Source organism: Bubalus kerabau, chromosome 7 (genome assembly GCF_029407905.1).
Source record: "Bubalus kerabau isolate K-KA32 ecotype Philippines breed swamp buffalo chromosome 7, PCC_UOA_SB_1v2, whole genome shotgun sequence".
Classification (NCBI taxonomy): domain Eukaryota; kingdom Metazoa; phylum Chordata; class Mammalia; order Artiodactyla; family Bovidae; genus Bubalus; species Bubalus kerabau.
Genome location: NC_073630.1, coordinates 64,419,477 through 64,445,892, shown reverse-complemented (window position 1 = coordinate 64,445,892; position 26,416 = coordinate 64,419,477). Strand labels below are relative to the sequence as shown.

At 40.0% G+C, this 26,416-nt stretch overlaps 1 protein-coding gene across 18 annotated transcripts in view; it reads right to left on the bottom strand.

Annotated features, from left to right (window-relative positions):
• LIMCH1 (LIM and calponin homology domains 1) overlaps nucleotides 1-26,416 on the bottom strand; it is a 348,742-nt gene that overhangs the window by 288,613 nt on the left and 33,713 nt on the right. Inside the window, exon 1 of one of the 18 annotated variants that reach the window (XM_055588398.1) lies at nucleotides 23,226-23,298. The exons of the other annotated variants lie outside the window; for them this stretch is intronic. Coding sequence (XP_055444373.1) covers nucleotides 23,226-23,258 — 33 coding nt within the window. The 5' untranslated portion in view covers nucleotides 23,259-23,298. Of the gene's footprint in view, nucleotides 1-23,225; nucleotides 23,299-26,416 lie in introns of those variants that run through there. 18 annotated transcript variants of the gene reach the window in all.

Below are 26,416 nucleotides of genomic sequence, written 5' to 3'. Positions count from 1 at the left end.
ATACACATTCATACATATATAAACTGACCCAATTACCATATTCTTTTTTTAAATACTGCCCTAAATATTAATATTGTAGAGCTTCCCATTTTACCTCTAGTTCCCCCTATGACTATAAAACCTCAAGTCACTTAGTATCCTTAAGTAACCTCTACAGATACTGGAATTATCTAAAAGTTTTCAGATCTGAAAAGTGAAGGAAAAAATATGAGTTAAGATATGCAATTCAGCACCTAAAACTCCAGCTGTCAGATATCTTCAATACATAACTGTATTTCACTTAATAATTTTATATTCTAATTTTCAACTGGACCCTTTCTTAGACACACTTAAAAATATTTGGCTGCAAGAGGCATGAGAAAACCAAGCTGCATATGAAATCTTCAATTTGTACCTAATAACTCACTGTTGAATTGCACCAACTCCAATGCATGATTCTGAGGATAAGAGTTGTAGATTGCAGCCTCAAGGAAGAAAACATTTTCTAAAAGAACTTAATTTAAATGAGACATAGTGGGACACAGCTAATAGCCTCTGCTAATGGAGTTGGTCTTTTACAATGTACATTCTCTGCAATCTTTTTGTTTATTTTTATTGTGTTTTGGGTTTTTTCTCTGCAGTCAATTTTAAACAGGCATTCTTGACCTGTGTCTAAGCTATCTTTTCTTTCTCTAGGAGCTGAGTTCATTGGCAAGTGATGGACCACAGAAGTGGGTGGTGAAAGCACCAACCAGGCAATGAATCACATTAGGGCCCAACCAGACAGACAGGAAACCGTGAGGTCTGAAGATCTCTTAAGCCTTCAGGGAAACTCACTGAGAAAACGCAAAACAGTCACACAGTCTTTTTGGCTGAAAAGTTTTGATAACTTTGGCCATGATGAGTTAGAAAACCATGTAAACAAAAGAATGGATTATATTATTATATAAAGAAGTATGTGCAAATTCTTATCCCCCATTTATCCCAAGTATAAAACTTAGTAATTTAAGAAAATAGGCTCTGGAGCCAAACTACCTGGGTTGAAATCTCAGCCTGAGTGTGTCCTAAATACATTTTATAATTTCAGAGCACTCCACCTCTATGCACTTCCATAATATTCTCTATCTCAGAGGAATGTCAGAGAAGGCAATGGCACCCCACTCCAGTACTCTTGCCTAGAAAATCCCACGGACGGAGGAGCCTGGTAGGCTGCAGTCCATGGGGTCGCTAAGAGTCAGACACAACTGAGCGACTTCCCTTTCACTTTTCACTTTCATGCGTCGGAGAAGGAAATGGCAACCCACTCCAGTGTTCTTGCCTGGAGAGTCCCAGGGATGGGGGAGCCTGGTGGGCTGCCATCTCTGGGGTCGCATAGAGTCGGACACGACTGAAGTGACTTAGCAGTAGCAGAGGAATGTTCTGAGGATTAAGTGAATGAATATGTATCAAGTATATAGAAGACTTCCTGGTACACAGGGAAGTCTACATGCCAGTGCTGTATTACCATTTCACGTCATCATCATTATCATTATCATGTAATATAAAATCTTTCCTGGGTACCAATCAAATTCACAGAATTTTAACTGACACCACAGTTAAACACACACACACACTTCCTCAATGAATATCCAACTTGAGAAGATGAGAAACACACGTGTCAGACTGGCTATTTCCACATGTAGTGATAAACTGAAATAGTCAACAGAAGCAAAATACTGCAGAGGATCATGTAATTTCTAACCCTGGAGTGGCACAGAGCAAAGCAAAACAATTCCCATGTTCCTGGTTGTGTGGAACCCTCCATTTCCTCACACCCAACCTTCTTTTACCAAATCTTACAGTTCATATTTTTAGTCTCACAGCCTCTGGCTACCCCTGATCCCTAAGGTTAACTCGGTATTCATGCTGCATACTCACATGGCATTTCTCCACCATGTCCTATGTGTCTAGATCTATAACTGGCACCAAGTTGACTCTCAATAAATAATGGATAAATAGATGGATGGATGGACTAGATAATAATGCATATCCTTGTCTCTTAAGACCAAGTGAGACATCTAGGTAAAAATGCACACTGTAAAAATGCTTACAAATGTAGGCTATTATATCAGGATTGAGTTTGAGAAGACTGAGAATCTTAACATTCTAACAGAAAGGGAAAAAACAACCTGATGATGGTGAAGATTTTCTTGGGCTGTATAAACATCTACAAACACAATGCGCAAGCCTACAGAATGGGGTTAGTTCACCAGATCCCAGGGTCAGGACTGCTGCTGCTAAGTTGCTTCAGTCGTGTCTGACTCTGTGCGACCCCATAGACAGCAGCCCACCAGGCTCCGCCGTCCCTGGGATTCTCCAGGCAAGAACACTGGAGTGGGTTGCCATTTCCTTCTCCAATGCGTGAAAGTGAAAATTGAAAGTGAAGTCGCTCAGTCGTGTCCAACTCTTAGCGACCCCATGGACTGCAGCCTATCAGGCTCCTCCGTCCATGGGATTTTCCAGGCGAGAGTACTGGAGTGGGATGCCATTGCCTTCTCTGATACATTACTGTATCATAAATTTAATATTTTCACAATTTATTCCAACATAACTGGCTTCCTTTATAGTACCATGTATCTATATTATTTGATACATTTAAAACATTATTCTGAGAGAGGGTCCATAGGCTTGACCAGACAATCAAGGGGTCTATAGCACAAAAATAGGTTAAAAGCCCTTGGTTATAAGAAGGGTCCCAGGGAACAGAGAGAAATCAAGTGAGTTTTTAAAAATTCTTCTAATCCAACAAAAAGATACTAATAATTCTCTTCAGTTTTGCAATAAGTATGGGGAAAAATCAGAAGAACCACTCACTAATCCAATGTGAGCTGACTAACATGGCATTAGGCTAAATGAACCAATTATGTAGCAGAAACAGAAGTAGATAATGCAACCCACAAATGTCTGGGCCCCAAATACTTCTCACTGAATCTGAAGAACGAGGAAGGGGGCTGCTGGCCCTGACTAACATCGGGAGAGAGCTGTTTGACAGGGAATGCAGGGAGTTCTATTTTTCATCACATTTTATTTACGTGCACCCAAGCAAAGCTATCACAACCAGGTCGAGAGGTAAAGTGCTTTGAAGGCAATAAGGACCACTGAAAAGCACCAGTAATGGCAACAGGAAGAAATCTCTCTTTCTTGTAGTACCAACAGCACAGGCTCTAATAACGGGAGAGCAGAAGTGAACCCAGATGATTGCAAGTTTTAAATGAACCAAAAGAAACTGTAGTGAGAATGTGAAGACTGAGTTAACCAAGACAGGAGGGCAGAATCAAATGTTGCGTAAGAGGTACAGGCCCTAGGAACCCTAAGCACAGCCTCCCAGGAAAGTATAAGGTATCAATCAGGCCTTGAATCATGACCTCTTGTTTCTGGAAGGCAAGACAGTCAAAATGCATATATCCTCTGAGGCTACTTGGCTAAAATCATTCCTGACTTTTTTCCCCCTGTGCTTTAATTCCGAATCTGATGGTGTTTTTTTTTGTTGGTTGGTTTGTTTTCCTGTCTACTCTAAAGGATTTTGGTAATGTAAGATATAAAGCTCTTCTATGACTCCATTTTCAGGACTTCCTAACACAACACTCATACTCTTTCTCTTAGCTATTCTAAAGCATATTAAAGAAACACCTTGGTTTTCTTTTTCATTCTTAAAGAATTTAAATAAAAATGGTTGTATTGGAGGAAAGGCTTTAATTAAAAGGACCGGAATTTCCAACTAAAAAAGAAATCAGTCACAGGAATGAAATTCACAGCATAAAGAATATATAGTAATAATCTTATAATAACTTTGTATGGTGACAGATGGTAACTAGACTTAGTAGTAATCATTTTGTAATATATAAAAATATTGAATCACTATGCTGTACATCTGAAACTAATATAATGTTTTAAATCAATTATACTTCAATTTTTAAAAAAAATTAAAGTAAGTAAAATCCAAGATAAATCCTTGTTGAGTTCAGGACAAACAATTGCACACAAACTTTATAATGTTCAGAATAATAAAAAAAAAAACACTACCAGAGAAGAGTAAATAAAGTTGGCTATTACTCAGCTCAATCAACTTGTAACAAAAAAACTAATTTAGCATTAGCCCTTTTGCTTGGAATGAGTAAACAGGGCAATTTTCACATTGTTTCAAATTACACTGCAGCTGTAAAATCTGGCAACATTATTAGAGTAAAAGAGCCAAGAATGGACTTCTAAAGGATTAATACAGTCTTACTGTATTGTTACATCATTTATAGGAACCACCTATAAGTTAATTTCAACACAATTTCTGAATAAACTCCATGGCTTACAGCTCTCAAATCATTACCCTTCTTCACTTAGGTACATACGACAGCTTTTTAATTATAGCAAGGATATCTAAATTTTAAAAGATTAATCAAATCAGTTAATATTTACCCAATATCAAGCTACTACTGGTTATCACTGGATATATTTTTTGATCCACCTAAATGGTGTTTTGTTCAATGGAAATATCATAATGGAAATAGCCTATTAGTTGCATTAATCCCCTTGATCCTCTAGACCCAAAGGAGCCACAAGGAATGTTGTTTGCTGAATATTTCCAAATGAACTGACTCAAAATTCAAGTTGCTGACTTCAGGTGCTCATGAGTAATAATGAGTCAAATGTCATCACTTACAGTGTTTTTGTTTTTAATTTGGCATGAACAATAAGTCAAGCCCTGGTGTTACTACAGGAAAAAGAGTCATATCACAGATTGTAAGGCAAGTTTACATAACCCAAGCACTGACCAAGTCAGGGCTAGTACATGTCATAAAATACTTTTAATCGAGATACAGATGCCAACAAATTATTCTGGGTCATTGGTTCCTGCAGCTAAAGTGAAAAGCCTTAATTCCAAGACCAAATTGCTGATCATCCTTGGAATTTATCAGAAACATCAGAGCCAATTCAATTGCTAGAAGATTCCATGGCAGTAACTGTTGGGACGAATAATTGTTCCATCTTGGAAGTTTACCTCAGTGAACTCCCAAAAGTTCAAACCATCACAGATGTTTTTAAAAGGCCTAAACAAAGTGAAGATGTTATTTCAGGCAAAAGCAACACCTGCTGATTCAACAACTCTTTTTGATTCCTTAAAATCACACAGGAAGCAACCTTACTTAGTTCTCTCATCCATTCCCTACTTTTACTCAGGGCAAAAATGCTATATAGTTTGCTGCAGTAGGAAAAAAAAAAATGGAAAACTCAACCATTTTAAGATGAAAACCAGTTATGAGAATCTGGACGAGTTCTTGACTATTCTGAGTTTCCCATTTTCTAAAACGAGATAGTAATAGATGCTGTGCAGCTTGCTGTAAGCATAAAAACACATACAGTAGTCACGTTATGGGCTTCCCTGGTAGTTCAGCTGGTAAAGAATCCACATGCAATGCGGGAGACCTGGGTTCGATCCCTGGGTTGAGAAGATCCCCTGGAGGAGGGCCTGGCAACCCACTCCAGTATTCTTACCTGGAGAATCCCATGGACAGAGAGGAGCCTGGTGGGCTACAGTCCATGGGGTCGCAAAGAGTCGGACAGGACTGAGCGACTAAGCACAGCACAGCACAGTCATATTTGCGTCAAATTAAAGAAATCCAACTACACAGATTCCACACAGGGAGTTCTCATGAGGATATCTTAGGATGAGCCTTTTACTGTACTGAGTGGGATGCTGGCATTAAAACCTATCTCCTTTTCACATAATTGGTCCCTCAATGCAAATCAACTATTAATTCATTCAACAAATATGTACTGATCACTCTTCCAGGTCCTACATGCGGCAGTGAAGGAAAGCAACAAAATCCTTGGAGTTAACATTCTAAAGCTCAACTGAGGAAGAATTAAGAACATTTAGGTATTTTAAGGATAATTTTCATACATATATTTTCTGAAAATTATATTTTCATACATATGATTTTCATACATATATATTTTAATCTGTGTAAAATAAGACTTGAAAATGAATTTAAAATATCATAGGTACTTAAGGATATCACTGATGCTTAACAAATATTAGCCAAAGTAATTATTTCTTATGTGCTATCACTGGCATTTGGTCAAGACCAATACATTAAATATTGTGACAAATGACCCCAGTTCTATGATGCCTTACAGTCTGCTGTTTTCATTCCAGTCTCTTATTTGCATATTCCAGCAATCTGAAGAGATATACAGTGTTTCTATTTTACTGTTGAAGATAAGGGCCAAATGACTTATGTAATAATGTTAAGTAGTAAATACTAAACTCTAACCCCCAAAATCGCTCCAAGTATTTTTTTAAAGGGGATGGGGGATAGGAGAAATGGTAACTTTGACTAAAATGAAAGTAATACAGTGACTATCTGTCGTATTTTCACTGCGGAGTCTAACCAACCTGATGTGTGTGGGAGGAAGTCCAATTCTAGACCTTGTAGCTCTAAGCACCTAGAGGGTGGTTCATTTTAGACCACTGAGCTCCACTGCCCAGCTCCACTGCCCACTATGGGTGTTTTATGTTATTATCCAATGCCTGAGTTTCCCCGTCTGAAAAACAAGAGTAATACTGACCTAATGTGTTGCTGTGAGGATTAAACGAATTAATATGAATACTTGGAAAGTGCTGAGAATACTGTAGTAGTGTAAGTAGTAAATACTAAAACTAAAAAATTAAGCAGCACTTGATAAATCAGAAAGCGAAATTTTATACATGCACAGGCATACATATACACACAAGTGGTTAGCCATCTTCACATGTATTAATCATCCCAATTACTAAACAGGTACCAAAGGCCCAAAGACATATTATGGCCAGCGCAAGGTCATAGCCAATATGTGACAGAGCCTGGACAAGAGCCCAACTCTAACTCCAAACCTTGTCCTTTCCACGAGCATTTCTGTGTTCTGAAGAACATTTCACAGACTGACAGCTTCAAGAAAGTCAGTCTTCTTTCTGTGCTGCAACCCAGCCATCTCTTCTCTGACTTCAGCAGCCCAGAGAGCCTTTTCTTTTCCTTAACTCCTTTAGGCACGCCCAGCCTAGTCCCCCTACCCCTGCCCAATTACCTCCATGTTCACTTCATTCTCTGTATCAATAAACCTACCTGGTACTCATTCCTCATCCATTCAACCTGGTATTTTGAGCACCAATTACGGATGCTGCACTGAGCAAGGTGAAGCATGAAATAAGGCCAGGCCAATAACTTTTTTTTTTTTCAGGCCAATAACTTTATGTGGAAAATTCTGAAAGAGATGGGAATACCAAAGCACCTGACCTGCCTCTTGAGAAACCTATATGCAGGTCAGGAAGCAACAGTTAGAACTGGACATGGAACAACAGACTGGTTCCAAATAGGAAAAGGGGTACCTCAAGGCTGTATATTGTCACCCTGCTTATTTAACTTCTATGCAGAGTACATCATGAGAAATGCTGGACTGGAAGAAGCACAAGCTAGAATCAAGATTGCCAGGAGAAATATCAATAACCTCAGATATGCAGATGACACCACCCTTATGGCAGAAAGTGAAGAGGAACTCAAAAGCCTCTTGATGAAAGTGAAAGTGGAGAGTGAAGAGTTGGCTTAAAGCTCAACATTCAGAAAATGAAGATCATGGCATCTGGTCCCATCACTTCGTGGGAAATAGATGGGGAAACAGTGGAAACTGTCAGACTTTATTTTTCTGGGCTCCAAAATCACTGCAGATGGTGACTGCAGCCATGAAATTAAAAGACGCTTACTCCTTGGAAGGAAAGTTATGACCAACCTAGATAGCATATTCAAAAGCAGAGACATTACTTTGTCAACAAAGGTCCGTCTAGTCAAGGCTATGGTTTTTCCAGTGGTCATGTATGGATGTGAGAGTTGGACTGTGAAGAAGGCTGAGCGCCGAAGCATTGATGCTTTTGAACTGTGGTGTTGGAGAAGACTCTTGAGAGTCCCTTGGACTGCAAGGAGATCCAACCAGTCCATTCTGAAGGACATCAGCCCTGGGATTTCTTTGGAAGGAATGATGCTGAAGCTGAAACTCCAGTACTTTGGCCACCCCATGCGAAGAGTTGACTCATTGGAAAAGACTCTGATGCTGGGAGGGATTGGGGGCAGGAGGAGAAGGGGACGACAGAGGATGAGATGGCTGGATGGCATCACTGACTCGATGGACGTGAGTCTGAGTGAACTCTGGGAGTTGGTGATGGACAGGGAGGCCTGGCGTGCTGCGATTCATGGGGTTGCAAAGAGTCGGACACGACTGAGCGACTGAACTGAACTGAACTGAATAACTTTATATATAAATGGTTTCTGGGTATATTGTTCCCAGGAACTCTTTAATAATACTCACAAAACTCAGTCCAGCGAAATGCACTTAGTAGGTCTCTTGAGCAACAAACTGAAACATCCGGAGCACTTATACCCTGGACTTTGAGTCATGAGAACCTGGGAATGTAGAGAGCTATAAGGAAAACAGCTTCAAGTGCTCAGATATTCAAGCCTAGACTTGGGATGTCTGGCTTTGTCTTGTTTATTTGTTTGCTTCTCTTACTCTTCCCCAGAGGGTACAGGCAGGCCAAGTGGCAGCACTCATGCAGCTCACCAATGGACACTGACCACTACCCCTGGGGCTCCTTTCAGGGAAGATGAAGATGAGGGGAAGACTCAGTGTGGAGTCTGGACTCACAAAGGAACAAGGATCAGCACAGAGCCTCTTTAATAGGAAACTGGAGACATCCACTGTCATGAAAGCAGGGCCGGGCTCCACTGGAGCAGCTGAAAGCCATGAGGCACATGGACTTGAAGTGATGCAGCAGAGCCTTAGAAAAGCTTAGAACACTCAGCGATGATAGTCAAGTATGCCTGGAAGGGTGGTGGTCACACACAAACCAGTGTTCTCAAACTGCCAAGGATGCCTGTGGCTTGTGAACAAATGTCACCAACTCTTCATTACATTTCCTGAAGGATGGTGGCTTTGGGAGAATCTTTTCTTTGAAACTTAAAATAGTATTCTTGTTGGGATCTTTTCTAATGAATATATACCCTGACTCAGTTCACTTGAATAAAAATTATTATCATACACACCAAAGGAAGGTATGACTATCCAGTATTTTGTTGTGATTTTTTTTTAATTTAATGAAAAAAAACTTATTAAGTGTCTTTAGACACTGTAATCCATTGTTGGGCTCTTTTAGAGCAGATCTTCAGAAAGTCCAGAGTCACAAAACGAAACCCTTGACATTTCAATATTCTTTGCTCAATAATATTCAAACCCTTGGTTCCCACAGAAAGAGGGAAATCAATTCATGTTAGCTCTCATCCCCAGTTACCTTCTCATGCACAGATGCTAACCTCCCCACTCACTGTGCAACAGATATTTCCCTGCGCTTCCGCCTTCCAAGCACAGAGAAGTAAAAGTCAAGCTTCTGATGACATCATACAGCTGTTTTAAATAATTTACTGAATAAAAATGAAAGCAATCAATTAAAAGAGCTACCATAAAACATACCCAAATTCTGAAAGTAGGCTTTTCATAACTATAAATCAAGTAATATTCTTTTCCCAGGGTCAGAACAGGCCTATAAAGTACCTTTAAAATGTCAGTTAATTATGTTTCTTCAAGGCAGAAACACTGGATTTTGTCCCAGAAGAATTTACTTCAACCACACTCCTGAAAGGAAGATACTAAAGTTTCCAAGAAGAAAGGATAAGTGATTTATGGAGGCTTCATTGCATCAGAAAGTTCACTTTTTTTTTCAATTTCAAGAACATTAATTGTATATAGGCAGTGTGAAGCAAACTGTTCCCTTTCAAACACATGGAGACAATCTGAACAGGCTAGAATGTTCCACATAGAAAACCTTCAAGGTGGTCTCTCTGGTCCCATCTTCTCTCAGACTTAGTTTTATAACTATCTTCTGTATTAAATAATTATGGTTGTGCTTTCAGCATTGCATGACTTCCAAAGTTCAACCACTCCATACAAGGAAAATCAAATCCATTTAACAAGCTTATGTTTAACAGCTGCTGTGTACAAGGTATTGTGTGAGGCTTGAGGGATGGTAGGCTACAAAGATAAGTTACGTACTTTCTGTGCTCACCAGTGCTGAGGAAGACAAAATTAGAGAACCATGTTACAAGTTCACCTGTGCACTGAAAATGCAGAAGACAAAGCAAAGATGAACCAAGGGTAGAGTGATTACTGAAAAGAAATGTTCAGTTGAACTCAAGAACCACACTATTTTTCAATGCTTAAATGATATCCCTCTCCTAGAATAATTTCACTCATTATTCAGAGGTTTTTTGAGTCACTTGAATGACATGTAATAGAGTCATTTGATCCTTCAAACAAAACTGCAAGGGAAAAATTAACTCAATGTTATATAGATGAAATTTTAAAATATTAAATAAAATTTTAATTAACTAAAGTTTTTAAACTGAAATTGCTTTACACAAATATTAAGAAAAACACAACAAAAGCACTATGCTTACTCCTTGGTTATCAAATATTTAGCAAGAACACATCTGGATACTCCAGTAAAGAAAATAGGTCAGGCCCATAACCTGAAGGAAGTTAAAAATAATAGACTCAAAATAAACACACACACAAAAGACTGACAAAGCAATAAAAATGTGTTAAAAAAAATAAACACCAAAGATTATGCAAGGAAAATAAAAATCAAGAAAATAAATGTCAAAGCTTACATTAGCTACTTGATATATGATAGTTCAATAAATATTTATTGAAGGAATAAAGGAATGAAGAAAAGAATGAATAGACAAACATGCCCTGGGATCACTTATTTGGCCAATGCTTCCTTATGCCATTTTTGGTTTACTGAATTCTGTTCATAGATTTTTAAAAAGAAGACATTCTCAGAGAGATGGCACTGGACTCAAGGAGTTAGCCCTGCACCCACCTTAACCTTTATAGATACTGCTCGTTGCCTAGGAAAGACATGGAATAGCACTAGCTGCCATTGGTTTCTGGCTTTCCTGTTCAGACACAGGGTCAGATGGTTCTTATCTGTCCCCTCTATAGTCGGGCACCCTGTAGAACTTGCTCTGGCCAGCGAAGCACCTTCCAGCAAAAAGTTGCTTTCCCTTCCCATTGCAAGCATGACTGCGGTACTGGATATTACGAAGGACGCCTCTGTTAGTCTGGGAACTAACCCATTCTGGATACATCGCACGAATGAAAAAAAACCAAACCTGCCATTGTGCCAACCACTGAGATATCGGGTTGTTTGTTACTGATGCATAATCTAGTCGCCCAGGCACAGAGTGTTAAGCATATAGAAACCACCTCTATCCCGTATCAAACACTCCTCAGTTGCCCCAGTACACTACATCTCAAATACTTGAAATCAATTTGTTTTTATAATTTTCTTTTAAAGCAAAGTATCGGGACAGAAAAAAAAGAGAAGGGGAGGAGGGTGGGAAGGAAGGAAGGAAAGGAAATAATGTCTCCACCATTCTATTTTTTCATCCAACAGAATCCATCTCAATTCCAAATTTTCTTCTTAGTACTTGATAAGGGCATGGAATTAATGAGATTAATGAAGCTTGCCATGGGAATTCAACATACAAGTAGGTCAACTGAAATATTTCAAGTTGAAAAAATATACAGGATCAATGAAGGAGCTAGGTGAGAATTAGTGGGTTACTAATGGAGAAGAGGGTTCCCAGGTGGCTGAGTGCTAAAGAATCTGCCTGCAATGCAGGAGACACAGGAGATGTGGGTTTGATCCTTCATCCAGAAAGATCCCTCGGAGAAGGAAATGGCAACCCACTCCAGTATTCGTGCCTGCAAAATCCCATGATCAGAGGAGCTTGGTGGGCTACAGTCCATGGGGTCGGACAGGACTGAGCAACTGAACACACATACAGTGGAGGAGAAGCAAAAGAACTCTGGTGGGTTCCTTAAAATAGAAAGAGCAACACAGTTTCTTACAGCTTAAATTTCATGTTATAAATCAAGTAAGAAATTCCATTTCCCATCCTCACCCCAGGAGAAAGCTAAGTAATAAAATGTCTAATAGACAATTGGGACGTTTTTATGGCATTCAGTCTCCTTTCCTAGATTTGATTCACTAGGCTTATTAATTTTTTGGACATGGAAAATATTAAGGCTATGATAACTACGTAGAATTGTCAACATGAAATATTTCATCCTCATTGAATTCCTACTCATTTCACTTTCAGCATTTGGATAGGTCTTTTTTTTTTTTTTTTTTTTTAACAAAACAAGAAAAGCGGGCTCAAAGAACACTTATACATATTTAGTTTTGAAATTTGTTGCAAATTTCCAGGGCCTAAGTGTGAATTTTGGCTAATTTCTCACATTCTCACTGAAATATGTCCTAGAATTAACATTCTAGGAGCCAGCTGAGTGCTGAAGAATCGATGCTTTTGAACTGTAGTGTTGGAGAAGACTATTGAGAATCCCGTGGACTGCAAGGAGATCCAACTAGTCCATCCTAAAGGAGATCAGTCCTGGGTGTTCATTGGAAGGACTGATGCTAAAGCTGAAACTCCAATACTTTGGCCACTTCATGCGAAGAGTTGACTCATTGGAAAAGACTCTGATGCTGGGAGGGATTGGGGGCAGGAGGAGAAGGGGACGACAGAGGATGAGATGGCTGGATGGCATCACCGACTCGATGGACGTGAGTTTGAGTGAACTCTGGGAGTTGGTGATGGACAGGGAGGCCTGGTGTGCTGCAATTCATGGGGTCGCAAAGAGTTGGACACAACTGAGCAACTGAACTGAACTGAAGGTTGTTTTATATTGATTTGTTTTAAGATCTATCTAGAAAACACCAAATAATATTTAAACTATATTCTAGAGCCCTTGGCATTACAGCATAATAATAATTTTAATTACTGTTGGCATTCTACACTTCCTAAATAAACTGAGTTAGAGATCTATTCTTCCAATTCTACATGTAATGAGATAGTACAAGATAGAAAATTTTCCTGTGTTTCAGTTTTACATTCAGTATGAACTACAAAGTATATGTAATTCTTCAAGCATTACTAGTGACAAGGTCCAATTTTAAATAGATATCTTCTCTGACATTTAATGAATAACAAGCTGGGGGAAAAAATGACAGGATAGAATATGCATTTTATCCTTTTTGCAAAGTTTGAATGCAAGGGTGGAAATTCTTTGAAGGTGTCATATGACCAGTTACAAACGTTAAGACACTCTCCCTGGACTATAGCTTTCTCTTCTGTGACGTGACCTCTAAAGACCATTTAAACTATAAAATGCTGTGCTTCAGTTGCTACTGTTTAAAAAACAGTACAAAGTAATTTCATTTGTATATTTTATTTCCTCAAGTATTCAAACACAGTCTAGGATAGCCATTAGGGGCACAGCCTTGGTATAAATTCTAGTTTTATTATCAATTGAGGCTTTAGGAAGAAAAGTTAATCTCTCTAAATTTCAATTCTCTCCTCAAAAGTAAAAAAAAAAAAAATGGAAATGAAAATCACACCCACCTCATATGAGAGATAAAACTAAAATTAGTTGCTGCTACTGCTACTGCTAAGTCACTCCAGTCGTGTCCAACTCTGTGCGACCCCATAGACGGAAGCCCACCAGGCTCCCCCGTCCCTGGGATTCTCCAGGCAAGAACACTGGAGTGGGTTGCCATTTTCTTCTCCAATGCATGAAAGTGAAAAGTGAAAGTGAAGTCGCTCAGTCGTGTCCGACTCTTAGTGACCCCATGGACTGCAACCTACCAGGCTCCTCCATCCATGGGATTTTCCAGGCAAGAGTACTGGAGTGGGGTGCCATTGCCTTCTTCAAAATTAGTTGAATTACATGCAAAAAGTCTTGGTTCCCACTAGTATGAGCACATACATTATGTTGTTGTTGTTCAGTCACTAAGTCATATCCAACTCTTTGCGACCCCATGGACTGCAGCACTCCAGGCTTTCCTGTCCTTCACCATCTCCCAGAGCTTGCTCAACTTCATGTCCATTGAGTCAGTGATGCCATCCAACCATCTCATCCTCTGTTGCCCCCTTCTCCTCCTACCCTCAATCTTTCCCAGCATCAGGGTCTTTTCCAATGAGTTGGCTCTTCACATCAGGTGGCCAAAGTACTGAGGCTTCAGCTTCAGCATCAGTCTTTCTAATGAATATTCAGGACTGATTTCCTTTAAGGTTGACTGGTTTGATCTGCTTACAGTCCAAGGGACTCTCAAGAGTCTCCTCCAGCACCACAATTTGAAGGCATCAATTCTTTGGTACTCAGCCTTCTTTACAGTCCAACTCTCACATCCATACATGACTATTGGAAAAACCATAGCTTTGATGATATGGACCATTGTCAGCAAATTGCTGTCTCTGCTGTTTAATGCATTGTCTAGGTTTGTCATAGCTTTCCTTCTAAGGAGCAAGCACCTTTTTAATTTCATGACTGCAGTCACCATATGCAGTGATTTTGGAGCCCAAGAAAATAAAATTTGTCACTGCATACATACATATATGATGTATGTTATAATGTATAACATTATAAACATTCATAAACCATTAGCCAATGTTCCTATTATAATTAACGCTTCTCCTGAAAGGTGCATCTATAACCTGCCATATTTCACCAGTTATATGCAAGATTTTGTCATAGGGAATGTTACTTCTCTCAGTCAAGAACTGCCCTCATTTATTTTAATTGAATGCAATCTCAACTCCCTCCATTGCCTTAGTTCCTGGCTTCCTTCAGGCAAATCATTTTATTTCTTCTCCTCCTCAGTTTCTTCCTCTCCCCGCACCCTCCTCATCCTTTCTAATTTTGCAGGATTTTTTTTTCCATCTTATTTGTCCTACTGGGCAGTCTTATACAAGAAACAAGCAAATAAATAAAGAAATGTGTATTGTGTGAAATAGCAGATTTTCAGAATAAACAATGAGACAAAGGAATGAGGCTGATTTGTACTAAGCCTCACATGAAAATCAACCTCCTTACTTTATAATAACACCTCCTGTGCTGCTTTCCCCTTTAAGAAGGCAAGGAGACAAAGGCAAATTTTGATTTCTCTCTACAAAGCTTAAACAACACATCAGACAATGGCAGAGCAATGGGCACCCTGTAAAAATATTAATTAGCTGAAATCTTTTCATAGAAATCTCCTTTTATGTTTCTAGACACCATAACACAAGGAGTTCCTAGATTTTACCAAAATAAAAAAAGAACCTTCTTCCTGCTAGACATCTGGGTTGTTCGCCTGTTGTTGTGTTCAGGGGTGAAGGAGGCAAGAGAGATGACTATTTTTAAGTCTTTGTCAGTATTCTGCAGTGACGCGAAACTTAGGATGGGGGCACTTGGGAAGAGAATACTTATTTCACACTTTTTTGTCCACCTTTCCCTACACAATTTTGAATGAGAACAGTGTCCTTTGACATCAATTATCAGAGGCCTGTCAGGTAGCTCACGGCAGGCTCAACAATGAGAGAAATATGCACAGAGCTGCCTTGAGCATAACCTCTGAACTGCTCAGATTTCAGGTCAGATGGAGAAAAGACTCTCACTGTTAGCATTTTCCCAGGGTCTTGGCCAAACTTTTCATTTTATCTGCTCACTTGCCTTTGAGAAGGTTCCACTGCAAACTTTTATAACTACTAAAAGAGATATGTGGGTTAGGACAAAACACCAAAAATATTATGTCAAATAAATAAGGCAATAAGGTTCCTAATTCATTAAACTCTGCCAGATGATTAAAAAAGTACAGAAATTGAAGAGACTCCAGTTCTAGCCTACTTGAAACCCTTGTATGTTGGTGTCACAATTTGCTACTATCACCTGTGCTTCCGTCTAGTGAATGAACAGGATATAAAGCAATAACCAAAGATCTTGAACAATTTTTTTAAGTTTTTGAAGTATCTGGGCATATGCAAGAGAAATCTCAGAAAGCTCAGGCATGTGGGCACAGGTTTGTATCTTAAAATTTACATTTTTTTCTACTATTGTCAGTTCATATGTTGTTAAAGAGCAGAGTATGGTCATTCGAATCAGTTAGTATTGTCTAAAGGGTCGTTCCAGCTCTTTAAACACACGAAATTATCAGTCACTTCACATACACAAAACTCTAGATATTATACAAGGCAATTTAATGTAACAACATTTCTATTTTAATCTTCTAAATCATTTCAGTAACTTGGGAGTCCATGAGGCTAAATATTACTAGAAAACACTAAGTGTCAATCCATACAATGTATTCTGAGAAGAGCTGCAGGAAGGCAACTAACAAATCTCTGTCAATCAGGATCCTTTCAGCTATAAAGAAATAAACCAACTGGCTTTGAATACTAAAGTTATGTATTATATATCTCACACCATAAAAAGCCCATAGCGGTGGGCTCCTGAGCAGGATGACTCCACAGCTCAGAAGGTACTGACTCTTCCTCAGGTTGGTAGCAAGATGGCTGCTGAGGTTCCAGGCATTACTTACAGACCCAGCAAGAGCAAAGGAAAAAGACAACCTTCTCTCCTGTGCTTTTAGAAGCCAGAAACCCTTCACAGATGTCCCCCTCAACTTTGGCCACGACTGAGTTACCAGCCCATTTCTTATCCAATCCCTGGCTGCTGCTGCTAAGTCGCTTCAGTCGTGTCCGACTCTGTGCGACCCCATAGACGGCAGCCCACCAGGCCCCGCCGTCCCCTGGCTAGTATCCATGAAACCCATGACTAGCTCACTAGGAGGGGCTGGGCATAGGGTGTCAACCATAGTGACCATGGTGGGTGGCCTGGATGACCAGGAGTCAAACACGATCACCACTATTTAAAAAATATACCTGTCTTCTCAAAGCTTACCTTCTACAAATACCCTGATGCAGGTGAACAGCAAAGCCAGACACACAACCAAAAAAAAACCACATGATGCAATCCTGAAACAATTTATCAACCTTCCTGGTAGCTCAGTTGGTAAAGAATCCACCTGCAATGCAGGAGACCCTGGTTCAATTCCTGGGTTGGGAAGATCCCCTGGAGAAGGGATAGGCTACCCACTCCAATATTTTTGGTCTTCCCTGGTGGCTCAGATGGTAAAGAATCCACTTGCAGTGCAGGAGACCTGGGTTTGATCCCCAGGTGACTGGGGGGTGGGAAGATCCCCTGGAGGAGGGCAGGGCAATTCACTTCAGTATTCTTGCCTGAAGAATCCTCATGGACAGGGGTGCCTGGCGGGCTACAGTCCATGGGGTGACAAAGAGTCAGACACAACTGAGTGACTAAGCACAGCATTCCTGCAGAGGGTTAAGTACATTCTGTTGGGCGGGGAAGAGCACTGAGCTCAGAAAATGTAAATAGGTCAGGAGCAAGTGTTGCTTTCCCCAGCAAATGACACATATAAAGAAGAGTGTTTAAATAGAAAGAGACATCCAGATTTCAATTGTTTGCACTCTGGGTTGTTTTCTGTTATTCTTTTTTTAAACAACTGGGCATAGTATAGGAAGAAGATGAAAGGCTGAGCAGAAGAGCTAAGTCACCTTAGAATACAACTCACACAGAAAAAAAAAATCAAAAATCATTCCTTTGGCCTGCGAGATCCTACAGATCTGGTCCCATGGTCTCTTTGAGGGAATCTCCTATTTCTGTCCCTTCCTCTCCCTCCACTCCACCACTTCCTTCTCATTTCCACTGACAAATCTCTTCCCCAGTGTTCCTACAGCTTCCTCCCTTGTGCGTTTCAAGTCTCAGGTCAGACATCATCTTCCCAGGGAGACCACGTCTGACCACCTTATACACAGCATATTTCTCTCTCAAGTATTTCATTATCCTGCTTTATTTTTCTCCATAGCACTTATCACTACCTGATAGATATATATTTACCTTTTATGTCTTTACTCTCTAGAATATATGCTTCCTGAAGGCAGGGACCCCCCACGAGCTAGAAAAGTTCCTAACACATAATAGGTGCTCAAAAAACATCTGCTGAATGAATGAATGGGGTAAGATGAAAGCACAACAGGAAAAAAATACACTTTTATAAAAGTATAAATTGAAACCTAGCCTCCAAGAAGTATTTTCATAGTGTAGTCTATTTTCTCTTCTTTCTTAAGTTCAAAAATAATTATGTCACCAATGAGTATATTCACTTCTACTAATCTAACTGATAAAATCCATTTTAAAAGTATAAAGTGGTGTATCAAATTACTCTTTCCCAAGGTAAGCTGCCAGGAATCAAACAAAATTATTTTGCTAAAATTAACATTTGATGTCCAACAATCATACAACAATAGGCAAACTTTTCCTCTTCCCTCTCCCCTTATGAGAAACTAGTTGAGCAACAAAGGTACTAGAACTGTAAAGAATGGAGTCCTGGTGCTCCCTGTTTTGGCTTCCCTGGTGGCCCAGTGGTAAAGAACCCGCTTGCGGGGAGGAGACGTGGGTTGGATCACTGGGTCGGGAAGATCCCCAGAGAAGGAAATGGCAGCCCACTCCAATATTCTTGCCTGAGAAATCCCATGGACAGAGGAGTCTGGTGGGCCACAGTCCATGGTGTCCCAGAAGAGTCAGACATGACTTAGCAACTAAACAACAACTCCCTGTCTTACTTATGCTGTCAGCATCAAATACTGTCTTTAAATGCATGCATAGTTCAGTTTCTCAGACATCCAGTAGCACATCTAGTCCTTCTGTCCAAGGTGGAAGTGAGGCTGTTCACTGAGATTTAATGACTACACAGATTTTAAGGAGAACTCATGCCAGGTCCTTAGTTTCTGATCTGACCTGGATCCAGGCAGTGCCTTGCCCTGAGCATGGCATATAAATGCCACAGTGTTCTGCCAGGTCTCCAGGCATGCAGACTCCTGCAGCCACAAAAGATGCTCTCTGAATCATCTGTGCTGCCCTAAATACTTCCCAATTACAGAATCAGGAGAAAGCTATTTAGGTGCTCTGCGACACATGTGATTTCCAGGGGACCATGAAGGTGACTCACAATAAAGAATCTGAATTAAAAGTCACAGAAGCCCTTACAATCCCAGATCAAGAAGAGCAGTAATTTCCTCGGCATTTTTACTTCCACTCCCTTCCACTCCCAATCTCAGGAAATCCAAAGGTTTTAAATACCAAGACCAAGAGTGCAGCCGCCCAGCTTTCCCAGCTTGCAGAGAAGTATGATAGAGATTTTCAGATTAGGTTCAGTCCACAATAGGTCTTTATTCTGTACCTCCTATATGAAATTTAAGAATTTAACAGATTCTGAGCAAGTGAATATTTCATTCTTGTTTCATAGCATAATAAACAAAAAAAGTCCTTTTCATTGGGAGGGCTTAAATGTAACCCAAGAATCCAACTTCTGATTCTATCAGTCTGCCATTACCAGGGTCCTATTGAAAGCATTCATTTCTTAATGCACTCAGCAATCCTTTCCTGGCAGTGCAGATGTGCTCAATCACAAACTGTCAATAATACATAAAACAGGACAATTTTGGCATAGCACCCTATGGAAATGGAGGGAAAATTCTTTATGTAGTTACTTTAAAATTACGTGAACTAAGTTTACATAAACGAAGAATTCAGTCCTCAAAGCAAGGTTAAAAATCTGCCCTCAGATATAAAGTTTCTACTTAAACCCATATATTTCAGACCTGGGGACATTTTCTGTTATTCCAAAACCCTTGTTATTTTTCCTAATGACACAGTAAAAATAGTTGCTGAGATAACTCAGCTGAAAGAGTTCCATTTTATACATCTCCTAAAAATGAAAAAGCCTGAGCCAGACAATAAAAATACATTTTAAAGAAAAGGAAAGTTTCTTTCTTTTTGTACAAGCATCTTCTGGTCTTTCCAATTTTACAGTTTATATTCATAACTACAAGTCCAGATGACTAAGAAAGAGGGCCATTTTTAGAGGCTGAAGAGGTCAAGATAAGCGTCTTTTTCCTTTTGTTACATGGTTTTAAAGCTCTAAATGAAACTGTCGTTCTGTGTTCCATAGGAGCAACTCTCATTTTCTTTTACACCCTACAGAGCCTTCAGCTGCTCAGCTTCTCTCATAGGACTATCTAGCTACAAATGAGTAACTAGAACACACATCTGTGTAACGGGCCCAGTCCTCACCAGGTATGTTTAAAGAGGCTGCCTTTTAGGGCCCTATAATAAAGGAATCTTTTATCAAAGCGCATGCCAAAGCCAGGTGCAACAGCCCCACATATTCTACAAATGCACACTTTATTGCCGTGAGAGTGACATTCAGACAGCAGAGCATAATCACCCTAATTTACAACCTGCAGCAGCTGCCACATTCTCATCTTCAACCAAAGGGAATAAACGCAGAGCATTCTCCTCCTGCACGTCCCTCTGCAAGCTGGCAGGAGAGTGGGCACTAAATGGGGAAAGTCAGAGAAGAACGGCAGCCATCAAAGAGGAAGCCAGCCTTTTCCAATCACAAATGTACTACGGAGTCCCATCCAACTGGCCTTGAACAAATTCAATATAAACCATATGTGCTTGACCAAAAACAAAAAAAACATTTTGAATAGCATGGACATTTTATTGGAGAAGTGTATGGCACTGGATGAGATGGGACAAGGCTGCCCCTTCAATCAGGCTGAGTTCCTATATGCTGCTCATAGTATAAGCACCCCACGTTGAGTGTAATTCCAGGAGTTAAGGATACAGATTTTCTTATAACATAACCCCCAATGAAAACTATCTACTCTGAAACTCAAACAAGCACACAGGGAGAGGGTGGGATGATTTGGGAGAATGGCATTGAAACATGTATAATATCATAAACGAATCGCCAGTCCAGGTTTGATGCAAGATACAGGATGCTTGGGGCTGGTGCACTGGGATGACCCAGAGGGATGGTACGGGGAGGGAGGGGGGAGGGGGGTTCAGGATGGGGAGCACGTGTATACCTGTGGCGGATTCATGTTGATATATGGCAAAACCAATACAATATTGTAAAGTAATTAGCCTCCAATTAAAATAAATAAATTTAAATTAAAAAAAAAAAACAAAACAAGTACAAGTATCCTAAGTATGCCAGTAAGGATGTTACCCCTTGCACATGCTGTTTACTCTGTCTGGGAAGCTTTCCCCCAGAATAGCTATATAGTCCACATGGCTCATTTCCTCACTTTCCTCATATATTTACATTAAAGTCATCTTCTCAGTGCAGTCTTCTTTGATCCTTCGATCTAAATGCTGACCAACCCTCCAACACTTTGTTTCTTCCTTCTCTGCTTTATTTTTCCCAATACCACTTAACACTATTTAACACACATTTTGTGTTGTTATCTCCTCCTTCTAGAATGTAAGCTTCATCAGGGCAGAGGTTTTTTTTTTTTTTTTTTACTGTTTTGTTCAGTGCTGTGTCACCAACTAGAAGCCATGTTAAGTATCTATGGGAATAAAATCTGAAAAAGAGTGGCTATGGGACATCCCTGGCGGTCCAGTGGCTAAAACTCTACACCCCCAATGCAGGGGGCCTTATCAGGGAACTAGATCCCACATGATGCAATTAAGAGTTCCCATGCTACAACTAAAAAAAGAAAAAAGATCCTGCGTGCCCCAACTAAGACGCTGTGCAGACAAACAATAAATGTTTTTTTAAAAAAGAGTAGATATATGTATATGTATAACTGACTTACTTTGCTGTAGAAACTAACACAACATTGTAAAGCAACTATACTCCAATAAAAATTAATTTAAAATATCTACTGGTAAAACTGTAATCTGCTCTAACACAGGGAGGAAAACAGACACACTGTTCTTCTTTCAAGGTAGCACATAGTTCTCATTCACAACATAGGACATTCTCAAGAGAATTTAGGAAGTACTTTTTTAAAAAAGAACCTTCAAAAAGTAACTTCACATTTAAGAAGAGTTACAAAGAGAGTTCCCATGTGCCCTTCACCCAGCTTCCCCTAATGTAAACATACCTAACCACATGCATTTCTTCAAACTAAGAAATTAACATTGACCTGACACTGTTAACTACAAGGTTTATTCAGATTTCTCCAGTTTTCCCACTAATGTCCTTATTGGGTTTCATCTCCTCCAACCACTGACAGCTTCTTTATCTTCCCTTGATTTTCACGATCTTGACACTTTTGAAAAGTACTTGGTCGGATATTTTGTAGAATGTCCCTCAGTTTGGGTTTGTCTGATGCTTTCTCATGACTAGACTGGGGTATGGACTGTGGAGAAGAATAACACAGGGATAAAGCACCCTTCTCATTGCACCATATCGGAAGGCAGATGAGGCTTATTATTGTTGTTATTATTGACATTAGCTTTGAATATTTGGGAAAGGTGGTACTGCCGCTTTCCTCCACTGTAAAGATACGGCTTTTCCACATTCTATTTGTTAGAAGTGAGTCACTGCATCAGCCCACACTCAGGAGTACTTTTAACTACACATGATATTTGCTTTGTGTGCTGACTTTAAAACATAATGCTTGCAAAACTGCACCTCTACGTGCAGTCAGTCACTAAGAGAAGACAATATAAGAGGTATATAAAATGTGGGTGCCTTGACAAATGTGGGATCAATACTCAGTCATATCATAGGATTACTTCCGTGGACTCAATTAACACAGACCCCTTCTTTTTTCAGTAGAGTCTGACCACAGTCAGTTCAGTTGCTCAGTCATGTCCAACTCTTTGAGACCCCACGGACTGCAGCATGCTAGGCTTCCCTGTCCATCAGGCACAACTCCCGAGCTTGCTCAAACTCATGTCTATCGAGTCAGTGATAACCATCCAACCATCTCATCCTCTGAGTTTAACCGCACAAATGGAAAAAGTAGAGCATGGACGTATTAAAATATTTTCCCAATATGACAGGATAAAACAACAAATGAGATGAGTCCCAGAATAATCCCCCTTGCTGTATCCTTGGTAACGAGCCAAACAATTTCTTGATTGTTGCAACTGGGTAATACCCTTTGTTTTATTAACTGTGTTTCAACAATAGCATTTATTTAACAGTACTGTTGAGAGAAAATAAAATGTGTAAAGACTATTAATTGTTCCAAAATTCTTCCCATATAATAGAACCTTCAATTTGTCGCTTAGACACTAAGTTACCCAGAATAAAAACTATATCCAAGCCACTCTGGGAGCTAGCTGGAGCCACAGGATTAAAGCCCAGACAATAAAATGTAAGCAGAAGTTCTAAACTCAACATATAAGGCTACTGACCCTCATGACCTTAGAGTCCACTGAGGAGGAGGGGAGCCCATCTTACAGGTAATATTTACCTTAATTTTCAGATTGAGATGGTTGGATGGCATTATCAATTCAGTGGACAGGAGTCTGAGCAAACTCCGGAGATAATGAAGGACAGGAAGTCTGGCATGCTGCAGTCCATGGGGTCACAAAGGGTCAGACATGACTAAGCAACTGAACAAGATTTAAAAAAAAAAAAAAAACAGGTTCAGAGATGTTATCTGTTGAATTCCTAACCAGTGCAGTGGAGAAGCCAAAAGTGAAGGCAGTCAGGTAAAAACTTCACAATTGCCCAATAAATTACAGGATACAAAATTAGATCTGAATTTTCAGACAAAGGGACATAGAGATGCTAAAAACGGTGTCATTTATTCAAAACTCAAATCTAACTGGGCACCACGTATTTTTGTGTCCTGTATCTTACAACCCTAGTCAGATGGTAAAGCCTAGACACCTTGATGCCATTTGATAATCCATGTGTGGTAACATCACACACCATACACGGCAGACCCTCCAACACATCACTACCTCTGAAGCTCTTGGATGACCCGCAAGGAACTAAGCAGGACATGAACGCAACCACCAGTCAACAGAAGGAAGAAAACTGCGGTCCTCAGAAATCCAGGGAGGCAGAGAGGCTCAGTTTGAAGAGCATCCCCTCTCTGGGAAAAACAGGTGGAACAAGACTACATGGAGTCACCCAAGCTTTGGAAAGCACAAGAGGGAGAAGCATGGTGCAAAGAGTTGGCAGAACGGTCATAGAGAGAGGACACGCAGGATTTAGGGGAAAGAAGAACTTTGTTTGTTCTGTGGCTAATGCTTCTTTTCAGCTCTCTATGGTGTTGATGCTTTCATGGTGTCAGTTCCCCACGGTGAATGCAAAGAAGCACCAAGTCTAGCTTTAACTACAGGAAGAAAGGCTTCCTGTAAGGAGCTGGGGAAGGGGAGTTCTGACATTTAACACAGACTGGAAGGGAAGGTGAAACCTGCATTATTGACCACACAGGTCTTTGATTTTTAACAGTTCCAAATCTAAAGTCACAAAGCAGTGGGTTCCAACCCAGCTGGCCATGACAACCTCCTAGCAAAGTCACTGAAATCAGAGACCCCAAGGCTGTGGGCAGGCCCAGCACAATTTTTATTTTATATTGGAGTATCACTGATTAACAATGTAGTGCTGGTTTCAGGTATACAGCAAAATGATTCAGTTACACGTATACATGTATCTGCTGCTGCTACTGCTAAGTCACTTCAGTCGTGTCCGACTCTGTGCAACCCCATAGACGGCAGCCCACCAGGCTCCCCTGTCCCTGGGATTCTCCAGGCAAGAACATGGAGTGGGTTGCCATTTCCTTCTCCAGTGCATGAAAGTGAAAAGTGAAAGTGAAATCACTCAGTCGTGTCCAACTCCTAGCAACCCCATGGACTGCAGCCCACCAGGCTCCTCCATCCATGGGACCTTCCAGGCAAGAGCACTGGAGTGGGGTGCCATTGCCTTCTCCAATACATGTATCTACTCTTTTACAAATTCTTTTCCCATTTAGGTTATTAAAGAGTATTGAGCAGAGTTTCCTGTGCTATACAACAATAGGTCCTTATTGGTCATCTATTTTAAATTTAGCAGTGTGTCTATGTTAATCCCAAACTCCCAATCAACTCCCAATCTATCCCCTCGCCCCCTTCCCCTGCAGTTAACCATAAATTCATTCTCTGTGAGTCTGTTTCTGTTTTGTAAATAAGTCCATTTGTATCATTTTTTTTAGATTCCACATATAAGTGATATTGATATTTGTCTTTCTCTGTCTGACTTACTTCATTTATTATGACAAAGATTCTTTTTTTAAAATTTCCCAAATGATTCTGATGAGCAGACAGGTTGGAAAATTCTGCTGCAGATGTCTTGTCAGTTTCCTTTTTCATGTACTGACAATCAAGCACAGAGCATCAAGGTTTTTTTAAAATAGATTTATGGATGTGTGATTTACACACTATAAAATTCACCCATTGTAAATAACTAGTTCAGTAATTTTTAGCAAATCGATAGAGTTGTGCAGCCATCACTACAAACCAGTTTTAGAACATTTCCATCACCTCAAAAAGCCTCCAGATGCCTACCTCCAGAGCTCATGCCTGCTCTTACCTCCAGCCCCAGACAATCGCCAATCTGATTTCTGCCTCTTTAGATCTGCCTTTTGGGGACATTTCATATAAATGGAGTAATACGGTGCATGTCTTTGGCATTTGGTTTCCTTCATTTACATAATGTTCTTGAGGTTCATCCATGTTGTAGGATAGAGCAGTAATTCATTCTCAGTTCATTCCTGAACTGAACTGAGCATCAGTTCAGTTCAGTTCAGTTCAGTCGCTCAGTCGTGTCCGACTCTTTGCGACCCCATGAATCGCAGCACGCCAGGCCTCCCTGTCCATCACCAACTCCCGGTGTTTACTCAAACTCATGTCCATCGAGTCAGTGATGCCATCCAGCCATCTCATCCTCTGTCGTCCCCTTCTCCTCCTGCCCCCAATCCCTCCCAGCATCAGGGTCTTTTCCAATGAGTCAACTCTTATTCCATTATATGCATAGACCACCTTTTGCAATACATTGTCCTGTTCATAGACAATTGGGCTGATTCCACCTACTGGCTATTATGAATAATACTGCTATGAACCATCATGCACAAGTTTTTATATAAATATTAATACATGTTTTCAATTCTCTTATAGAAATACCTAGAAGTAGGATTGCTGTGACTATAGTAAGTTAAGTTTTTAAGAAACTGAATATCAAGTTTTAATTGGCAATTGTTGTGAAACAGTTGCCAAATGCAGATTTCTAAGGTAATTACCTACTGTTTCTTTGCTCATCACTCAGGTCCTCGCTGAATACTACTATACCTCCTGCATATGAGGATGGTAAACTTCCAAACTCATTCTATGAGGCCACCATCACCCTAATACCAAAACCTGACAAAGATCCCACAAAAAAAGAAAACTACAGGCCAATATCACTGATGAACATAGATGCAAAAATCCTTAACAAAATTCTAGCAATCAGAATCCAACAACACATTAAAAAGATCATACACCATGACCAAGTGGGCTTTATCCCAGGGATGCAAGGATTCTTCAATATCCGCAAATCAATCAATATAATACACCACATTAACAAATTGAAAAATAAAAACCATATGATTATCTCAATAGATGCAGAGAAAGCCTTTGA